The 10,744-nt window shown below is 39.2% G+C and overlaps 1 protein-coding gene across 1 annotated transcript in view; it reads right to left on the bottom strand.

The window, feature by feature from the left end:
* Window positions 1-1,303: 1,303 nt before the first annotated feature.
* The window catches only part of LOC125026263 (hemocyanin F chain-like), a 26,025-nt gene continuing 16,584 nt past the window's right edge, over window positions 1,304-10,744 (bottom strand). Inside the window, exons 12-20 of the mRNA XM_047614566.1 lie at window positions 10,687-10,744; window positions 10,289-10,309; window positions 6,494-6,766; window positions 4,534-4,662; window positions 3,934-4,140; window positions 3,516-3,657; window positions 2,742-2,831; window positions 2,049-2,164; window positions 1,304-1,513 (exon numbers count right to left, since the gene is read on the bottom strand). The exon at window positions 10,687-10,744 is cut by the window's right edge and continues 90 nt beyond it. Of these exons, the coding sequence (XP_047470522.1) occupies window positions 1,325-1,513; window positions 2,049-2,164; window positions 2,742-2,831; window positions 3,516-3,657; window positions 3,934-4,140; window positions 4,534-4,662; window positions 6,494-6,766; window positions 10,289-10,309; window positions 10,687-10,744 (1,225 nt within the window). The 3' untranslated portion in view covers window positions 1,304-1,324. The remainder of the gene's footprint in view (window positions 1,514-2,048; window positions 2,165-2,741; window positions 2,832-3,515; window positions 3,658-3,933; window positions 4,141-4,533; window positions 4,663-6,493; window positions 6,767-10,288; window positions 10,310-10,686) is intronic.

The following is a 10,744-nucleotide window of genomic DNA, read 5'->3' as shown; positions in this document are numbered from 1 at the left end:
ATCGGAGAGTTTACAGGAAAGTCAGTATAGTCAGTAAAGTCAGCGGGAACCGTTTAACCAGATACTGAAACTTAGTGAAGTGAGAAGAGTCTAGCGTGGAGTTTATGGTATCGTACAGAAGACAAAATTTTGATTCGTTCCTGAACAGTAAAATAATTCATGTGGTCCTCATGACATGTTCCTGCATGTAAAGTGACATCACAAAATAAGTCATGATCGCAGGTATTCTATTAACCTCATGTCGTTAAATGTTACGTTTGAGATGTCAACACGTTTAAAAAAAATTAAACGCCACGTAAACATTATGATTTGTTTTTAAATGAACCTCATGATCATATTTTCAGGTGTGTGAATCTCATGAATATATCTAACATCATAAACACGAACAATTATGTACAAAAAAGTTGCCATGTGAATATCAAACTCAGTGAATTTCCACGCACATCGAACAGTGAGAATTAGAAACTGTCATTGCACATTTTGCAGAGAGTTAAAATTGAAAAGAAGAATGAAATTGTATTTGTTCGTTTCGTGTTACTAACAATATCTGCTCTTACGTCTATACTAATTTAAGCATCTATGAAAGAAACATAAGATTTAGTAATGAGGGAAAAAAAAATCTTCATAAATTCACGTACAGAAGGTAAATTTCTGTCGATGAAGAGAATATAAACGTCACTAAAGGATAAAATTGATAATATTATGCTGGCTCCGCAGTTCCTTGTTTCTGCTAGGTAGAAAGATTAATAAAATATATAGATATAGATATAGAATTTTTTTATGTTTTCTCCTATTTTTCATATATTTGTCGGTCAATAAAGTAGATTGGATGTTTAACCAAATAAAATTTCAATTTATTACACAAATAACCCTTGAATAGATGAACAAGGCATTAAAGTTAATGACGGTGTTTTAAATAACACAGTCGATAATATAATGTATATTACTAAAAAGCAAATCAAATCCAAATAAAATTTAGGAAAATGGTAAAAAGTTTTTCCATCAAATTTTACTATGGTAATAATAAACACACACACACACACAAATAAAACATAATAAAAGTAATAATAATAATTACATCATCAAGATTTATAGTTAATAGTTATTTATCCACACAGTGACATATGCTTATCCATGCAGGCTCATAGACCTTCACATCGAATCCATAAGCTTATCCAAACAGACCCATAGACCTTCAAAATCCTATTAAAGCAGACCTATAAACCTGAAAAATGAATCCATAGGCCTAACCAATACTCATATCCCACACCCCACCCCACCCCAAACCCCACCCCACCCTCACCCCACGACGTTCCTTCAGCGTTCACTCGACGTGCCTCACTTCGACCTCGACGACAAGGACATTGGGGTAGTCCTCGAACAATTCCTCGATGGGTAAGGAATTGCCCAGCTTCATTGTGCGGTCTAAGGGAAAGCCCATCGGCCTTCTGTCTTGGAAGTTCTCCTGAGGGGGCACGCAGAAGGAGTTCCTGGGGACACGGCTGGTGCTGATCTGATGGAGGGAAGGAGAGAGAGGAGTGAAGGAGGGAGGAAGGGAAAAGAAGGGAGAGGGAAAAGGGTAGAGGAGGGAGAGGGAGAGGGAGGAGGGAGAGGAGGAAAGGAGGGGTGATGGGAGGAAGAGAGTGAGAGAGGAAGCACAGGGAAGGAATAAGAAAGAGGGAGGAAGAGGAAGGAAGGTGGAGGGAGTGGGGGAGGGAGGTAAAGGGTGTAGGGGAGGGAGGGGGAGGGAGGGGGGTGGGAGTGGAACGATTTAGAGTGGATGGCGTGTGGGAGAGAAGTAGAGGGAATGGGGAGAAAGGGGAGTGAAAACAAAAAAAAAAATACAACGGAAGGAGAGAGAGAGAACAAGTGCAGAAACATTAAAACCTATTCAACATTCACAATCCATCAATATACACCCCCCTCCTCCTACCCCCACCACCCCCTACCTATCCCCCAATATCCAAATCCACGCCTCACAACCCACCATCCATTCCTCCTCGCCCACTACCCACCCATTCATATATACCCACCCAAAAGAAACTTACCAGGTCTTGGTCGGCGTCCGTAAGCATCATAAAGACCTGGAATTTCATACCAGACCTCGTTCCTCTTGGTAACAGCAGGTGAGGAGGCCAACCACAGCCGAAGTAGTCGAAGAAGTCTGTCACAGGTCATGTTGGGTCAAAACGATGGCACGGGCGAAGGGGGGGGGGGGGTGAAAGGGGGGGGGGGAGGGTCATAAGAGTTTGATTGGTTGTGGTATTAGATGACACAGGATGATGTAAAATACTAAATAGATATTTAATAGATGAAGGTTTTATCGTGGGATGTTAATGCAGATCAAACTAAAATTAGGATTATATCATTTTAAAGATGGAAACACGTGTGAACACACTGCACAAATACACGCATACAAACACCCTTCCCCCTCACACACTGATAAGAAACACATGCACACACCCTACCCCATACAAAGATAAAACACACACACTCACACATATACACACATAACTTCCCCCCACACACAAAGACAAATTCGCACACACGTAACTTCCCCCCACACACAAACACAAATTCACACACACATACACACAACTTCCTCAACCACACCCCTAACACACACACACACACACGCACACGCACACACACACACACACACAGCCACCTCCCACAACAACCAGTATCTCCCCCTCCCCCTCCCCCCCCACAAACACAAAACAAAAAACAAAAAAACTTACCGCTTCCGGGCTGACCTCTCTTGGCAAACCTTTCTCGACCCAAGATACTGCTCTGCCGTGACAATCTTGTGACCGAGTTATGACCGGGGACTGAAGACAGAAATTAGACGAGGGATGAACACAATCAAAGAAAAACAAATAAACAAAGGGAGGAAATAGGCTGGGAGACGTTAAATTGGATTTTTTTTTCGAAGACTTTGAATTTGGTATAAATATTTTTTTTTTTTTAGTGTATACGTGTACATACATACATACAGCTATACACACATTGGAATTATCACTTGAGAAGGGAAGGGGTATGGTAACAATGTATTAAATGGAGGGTTAATAGTCATAATCATAATGATGACCATAAAAGTAAGAATATATAACTGAAGAACAATGACAACAATAACAGTGATTGTAATAATGATGGTACTAATAACAAGCACTGTAACTACAACAGCGATGATGATAATGATAACATTAATAAATACTAAAATAATGATAATGATAATGATATCAATGACAGTAATGATCAATAATAATGATGATAATAATAATGATAACAATAACAACAATGCTAAAATTGAAATGATGATAATAATGATGGTAATAATAATAATAGCAACAGTATCAACAACAGTGAAACTAAGTAAAGTAAATATAACATCAATGATAAGATCAGTAGCAAGAAACACAAGCAATAACAACAACAACCTTCACACCAATCACCACAAAACAACCACAATCAATTAACCACAAAGTCAACCACCAATTAAAAATCAGCATTACCAAGGTCGACACTAAACACATCCATCTCTCCCCATTGGCGACGCTGCTGGGAAAAGGTCATAGGTTGACCCCAATTGTCCTCTTTGGGAGCCATGAAGATGCGCACCACAACGGTTTTCCTCGTTGGTAGTTGGTTGTGGATCTGAGGAAATAGGAAAAAGGGAAAATGGGAAAATAGAAAAATGGGGTTGAGATGGGTTAAGAATAAGAGATAAAAGATGAGGAAAAATTAGAGTAATAATGAAAACAACAGCAATAATAACAGCAACAGCAATAATGATAATGATAACAGCAATAATAATAATAAAAATAATATAATGTCATAGAGAAATCACAACAGATATTAACTGCCAGATAAAACGACAATTTCTGTATCACAAAACAAGTCAAATAAACCCCAAACAAACCGCTCTCTCACCTGAAACAAATACGAGAAAGGTCGATGGTCAAGGTGCCTTATTCTCACAACAACAGGCGTGTAGTCAGTATCACTCTCCTCTTTCATAAAGTCTACGCCGAAACGCGCATTGTACACAGAGGTTCTGAAGAAGGTGTGCAGGACGTAGGGTTCTGAAGACGAATCCACCAGGCCTGCGTTGACGAGTTCCACGCCAGGGAGGGAAAGCTACGCACACAAAGGAATGGGTAAGGAACGGGCAGAGGAGTGGGGGGGAATGGGATACTAAACGCTCTTTTGATTTTGAGGGATTGATTACTTTATGGCTTTCTAGGCAGTGGGATATATGGACCATATGCAATACATTTGATAACATTTTTGATCATCTTTATCACTGAGGTTCTTTATGATATCTAATATTTTTTCATATGGCATGCAAATGAAATAAAACTTTAAATGATACCTATAAATATGATGATGCTCCCAGTACTATATTCAATACATTTGCTGCCACATTTTATTAGCTTCATCACAGATTGTCACAGAGGGTTATCACTGAAAATCTCTAACATACCATGCAAATAAGATAAAACAAAACTGTAATAACGACTACGAACTTACCTCGAACTTCGAATAAGGCCTCTGGGAGACTTTATACGTTTCAAACAAGTCGTCGATATGTTTGTGCCATCGGAAGAAAATGGGATCCCGGATTGCCGTCACAGGCTCCGACATTATACCCAGCGGTTCCTGTAAACTTCAGTCAGTTATCTTCACTCTCGCCTAGTTATCCAACACGGGAAGTCATGAACGATATGCTTTGGGAATTCAAGGGAAGTTTGAGCATGCTGATGTGTTAATGCAATATTTTGTTAATGATTTGTTAACGATACCTGATTTTATGATATTAACATTATATTGATAAATGGTACTTAAAATTTGGGTAAAAAATACAGTACATCTATGATATCATGAAAACGCATATATTAATCATGCCTCTAAACCCACTCTCACTACTATTAGGATTACGCATCCTTGAATACTTTTGAAACATTGATCCTATTTGTGTCGACCTTCACCAAGTGACACATACACAGTTGCAAAATATATCTTGCAATTGCAGTTTCATTCGACTTATTAAAAGAAACAGGAGAACCAACGGATTATGCTGATTCTTTGTCCTTCACCTTTTTCATGAGTGAAACCTTTTGCAGTACCTTTAGGGCAAAATGTTTTATGTTATCTGAAACTTTATGTAAACGTCTCCGTGCCGTCGACGTTCTAGGGACCTTTATTCTCATGTTTCTTTGTCCTTTTTTGTGATTTTTATTTGTATGTCATTTATTTTATATGATATATGTGTGGCTCCGTGCATATGTCTGTAAAGTGTATGGAAGACCTACTTGGTAGTGCTTTGTGTGAACTTGATTCTTTTATGAGGGACCATTGTGGCGAAATGGGTTATGTGACCTTCTTGCGGTGACCCTTAATGGACGTTAACCTTTCCTGTGACTTTATCCTTTTATGTTCCGCTGACTTTTGTTGCATTATTAAACTTACTGCAACACTGTCCATTCCTATTCCCTTGATCTTTTGTGACTTGGTTTGTGTCCATGCTTTTTTTATTTTTTTTTTTAATGTTATCTAGATCTCTATTTTTTGATAACCACACGAATCCATTTTTTTATGGTAAGATGTTTCCCCAAAATTACTAGATTCGGAAAAAAAGAAGAAGAAAAGAAAGGAGAACTACACACAGTTTACATGTAATATCCCCTTGGTCAGTATCTCTACATTGGGCAGCCCTACAGTTCCAATGTTCAGTTACTCTGTTCTTAATACCACTACATTCAATAGCCCTATGTTCATTTACCCTATATTTAGTGTCACTATATCCAGTTTAATACCCCTGAGTTCAGTTACCTAACTTTCAATATCCCTATATCTTGTAACTTTATGCTTTCTCCATGTTCAGTTACTTTACGCTTAATATACCTAGATTCAGTACCCCTACGTTTAATATCCCTTTGTTCATTTACCCTATGTTCAATATCAATGTGTTCGTTATATCTACATTTAACACCCCTGAGTTCAGTTACCCTAAATCTAGTAACCTTACTCCCAATTATCCTACATTCAGTATCCCTATGCTCAGTTACCCTACATTCAATATCCCTGTGTTTGATGTCCAATTGTTCATTTACCTTACGTTCAATAACCCTATGGTCAGTTACACATCAATATCCGTATGTTCAGTAACTCTACATCCAGTATCCCTACGTTTAGTTATCCTTTGTTTAATATCTCTTTGTTCAATTACCCTTTGATCAGTTGTCCTACTCTCAATATCCCCATGTTCAGTTTCCCTACACTTAGGCTATCTACATTCAGTATCCCTTTTTTTCAGTTACCTTTTGATCAATTACCCTACCCTCAATATCCCTACATTCAGTTCCCCTATGCTTCTTATCTCTCCGTTCAACATTCCTTTGATCAATTACCCTACTCTCAATATCCCTACGTTCAGTTACCCCACATCCAGTACTGGCATGTTCAATATCCCTACACTAACGATCCCTACGTTTAATAACCCTTCCGGATCATGCGCAGCGCTGATTATGTAATGGCCGAAGTTGTGGTAGTCGCCATAGAACCGGTAGTTGTCGCTCGTGAGCCAGTCGGATTCCATGGCATCGCCTAGGATGTCGATGCCCAGTCGGCCGCCCATCGGGATGTCTACGTCGCGCATTGCGATCTCGATCCCGTCTCGCTGTCGGGAAGACGGGGGGAAGAGGGTGGTGTTAGAGGTGATGGTGAGTGATGCTAGTGGTGTTAGAGGTGATGGTGAGTGATGCTAGTGGTGTTAGAGGTGATGGTGAGTGATGTTAGTGGTGTTAGAGGCGAGGGTGAGTGATGCTAGTGGTGTTAGAGGTGATGGTGAGTGATGCTAGTGGTGTTAGAGGCGAGGGTGAGTGATGCTAGTGGTATTAGAGGTGATGGTGAGTGATGCTAGTGGTGTTAGAGGTGATGGTGAGTGATGCTAGTGGTGTTAGAGGCGAGGGTGAGTGATGCTAGTGGTGTTAGAGGTGGTGGTGAGTGATGCTAGTGGTGTTAGAGGTGATGATGAGTGATGCTAGTGGTGTTAGAAGTGATGGTGAGTGATGTTAGTGGTCTTAGAAGTGATGGTGAGTGATGCTAGTGGTGTTAGAGGTGATGGTGAGTGATGCTAGTGGTGTTAGAGGCGAGGGTGAGTGATGCTAGTGGTGTTAGAGGTGGTGGTGAGTGATGCTAGTGGTGTTAGAGGTGATGATGAGTGATGCTAGTGGTGTTAGAAGTGATGGTGAGTGATGTTAGTGGTCTTAGAAGTGATGGTGAGTGATGCTAGTGGTGTTAGAGGTGATGGTGAGTGATGCTAGTGGTGTTAGAAGTGATGGTGAGTGATGCTAGTGGTGTTAGAAGTGGTGGTGAGTGATGCTAGTGGTGTTAGAGGTGATGGTGAGTGATGCTAGTGGTGTCAGAGGTGATGGTGAGTGATGCTAGTGGTGTTAGAAGTGATGGTGAGTGATGCTAGTGGTGTTAGAAGTGATGATGAGTGATGCTAGTGGTGTTAGAAGTGATGGTGAGTGATGCTAGTGGTGTTAGAAGTGATGGTGAGTGATGCTAGTGGTGTTAGAGGTGATGGTGAGTGATGCTAGTGGTGTTAGAAGTGATGGTGAGTGATGCTAGTGGTGTTAGAAGTGATGGTGAGTGATGCTAGTGGTGTTAGAAGTGATGGTGAGTGATGCTAGTGGTGTTAGAGGTGATGGTGAGTGATGCTAGTGGTGTAGATGCGATGGTGAGTGATGCTAGTGGTGTTAGAAGTGATGGTGAGTGATGCTAGTGGTGTTAGAAGTGGTGGTGAGTGATGCTAGTGGTGTTAGAGGCGAGGGTGAGTGATGCTAGTGGTATTAGAGGTGATGGTGAGTGATGCTAGTGGTGTTAGAGGTGATGGTGAGTGATGCTAGTGGTGTTAGAGGCGGTTGTGGTGGTGATGGTGATTGAGGGGGGGGGGGATGGTGATGATGATATTCGACTCGTTATATCAGTGAGAACTAGATGCAATTGTGGTGAGGATATCTTCACCATCGCGTCCACATTACAACATCACTATCCTATTAACACACTTGAATCACTATACCAGTTCAACACCATATCGTTGGAGGGAAGAAGTATCGAAACTGCATTAAAAAAGAAAAAAAAAAAAAAGAAAAAAATGCAATGTGGGAGGGTGCAAATCCGGAATGATGTTAAAATAGAAGAATTAAGCGTGTCCAAGAGAGATTATAGGAATAATAAATTGTATATCACATTCCATGAGAAGTAAAGCACACTCAATACATATTTAATTGCACCATATATCAGCTATATTACTAACATGCCACGATATTTACCTTACCAAGAAAAAGAAAGAAAGAAAGAAAGAAAAAAATCCACACTTAATTATTTATTAACATTCACACATCACTATTTATATGCACACTTCATAGTTTTAAATACACCGTTTATTTGAGTTCGCCCAAAGTGCAAATACATTGGGCGGTCTCTCCATGAATATTACACTTAAGAATATATTGATTTAAGTGTATCCTTACAACTTATGCACACGAATGCCTGGCAAGCAAATTTAGCAAAATAATTGTCATAATCCTTTACGTTTAAAGGTGATTATCACAGTCGAGAAAAATCACACACACACACATGTATATAAAAATATATATAAATATTTTTTAAAAAATTCTTATTCGTATGGTGTCGAAGCGAGAGAGAGAGAGAGAGAGAGAGAGAGAGAGAGAGAGAGAGAGAGAGAGAGAAGAGAAGAGAAAAGAGAGAGAGAGAGAGAGAGAGAGAGAGAGAGAGAGAGAGAGAGAGAGAGAGAGAGAGAGAGAGAGAGAGAGAGAGAGAGAGAGAAGAGAAGAGAAAAGAGAGAGAGAGAGAAGAGAGAGAGAGAGAGAGAGAGAGAGAGAGAGAGAGAGATAGAGAGAGAGAGAGGAGAGAGAGAGAGAGAGAGAGAGAGAGAGAGAGAGAGAGAAGAGAGAGAGAGAGAGAGAGAGAGAGAGAGAGAGAGAGAGAGAGAGAGAGAGAGAGAGAGAGAGAGAGAGAGAGAGAGAGAGAGAGAGAGAGAGAGAGAGAGAGAGAGAGAGAGAGAGAGAGAGAGAGAGAGAGAGAGAGAGAGAGAGAGAGAGAGAGAGAGAGAGAGAGAGAGAGAGAGAGAGAGAGAGAGAGAGAGAGAGAGAGAGAAGAGAGAGAGAGAGAGAGAGAGAGAGAGAGAGAGAGAGAGAGAGAGAGAGAGAGAGAGAGAGAGAGAGAGAGAGAGAGAGAGAGAGAATGGCACAAAACGGTATTCAAATCTCGGGAAAAAGAGCGGAATCCATGATGACGTCACGAGAGGCCCTCCATCTGCCTAGCTTCTAGCAATATTCTTTCTCTTCCATTCTCTATTTCGCGTTATTTCTTTTTTTTTCTCTCTAAATTATTCGCCCATTCCCTCTTTTTTTATTTATTATTATTATAATAATAATAATAATTATTATTATTATTATTTTTGTTTTTACTTACTTTTCATTCTTTCTCACTTTCTCTCTATCTAATGTGTTTATCCTCTCTCTTTTTCTTTCTTCCTTTCTCTCTTTCAGTTATTCATTAATTTAGAAATTTTCCATCTTTATGTTTTACACACACCATGCTGCACTCAAACCTTTATTAGCAGATTATCTTCAGTAAAATAAATCGAAAAAAATTAAACAGATCAAATAACATATCTATCTGTCACGTGTCAAACTCACTGACAGCACCGTCGATTCGCCCGGTGTTACGTCATCACGGCTTGCTGCGTTAGTAAAAAAAATGTTTTGGTGGTTGAGCACGCTTCACGTAACATTTCTGGTTTAGAAATGAATCTCTCTCTGTGTGTATATATATATGTTTATATATATATATATATATATATATATATATATATATATACACATACACACACACATGTCTGTAAATATGTATATATATATATATATATATATATATATATATATATATATATATACACACATACACACACACACACACACACATATATATATATATATATATATATATATATATGTCGGTAAATATATGTATATATAGACGTATATGTATATATATATACATACATATATATGTATTATATATGTATATATATATATATATATATATATATATATATATATATATTTACATACATACATATATACGTATATATATACATATATATATATATATATATATATATATATATATATATATATATATATATAAATAAATATACAGCTACGACAGCTCTCACTTATTATTGGGTTGCCGAAAGGATGCAGAAGGTCATCTGTTTAAAAAATGTAGTGGGTTACTTATAAAATCTTACATTAAAAAAACGCGCACACCTAAACACAAACCACAAACACATAAACACACGCACTCATAATCTCCCTCTTCCTTCTCCCTTCCATATTTTCTCTCTCCCTCACTTCCTTATCCCTCTTCCTAATAAACACCTACTCTCTCTCCCTTCTCTCTCCCTCTCCTATAGTTAACCCCTCCATCTTTCCTCCCTTCCCTATCCCTCTTCCTCATAAACTCCTTTTCTCTCTCTCTCCTCTACTTAACCCCTCCACCTCTCCTCCTTCCTCTCTTCCCTATTCCTCCTCTTCCTCATAAACACATACTCTCTCTCTCTCTCTCTCCTCTACATCTTTCCCTTACCTGCGGCTGCGTGTTGGGCTCTCTAGCTCCCCATTTCTCCCCTGTTCCTCCATTGAAC

Source organism: Penaeus chinensis, chromosome 6 (genome assembly GCF_019202785.1).
Source record: "Penaeus chinensis breed Huanghai No. 1 chromosome 6, ASM1920278v2, whole genome shotgun sequence".
NCBI lineage: Eukaryota > Metazoa > Arthropoda > Malacostraca > Decapoda > Penaeidae > Penaeus > Penaeus chinensis.
Note: the sequence above shows the minus strand (reverse complement) of the source record. Positions and strands in the feature narration are given on the sequence as shown.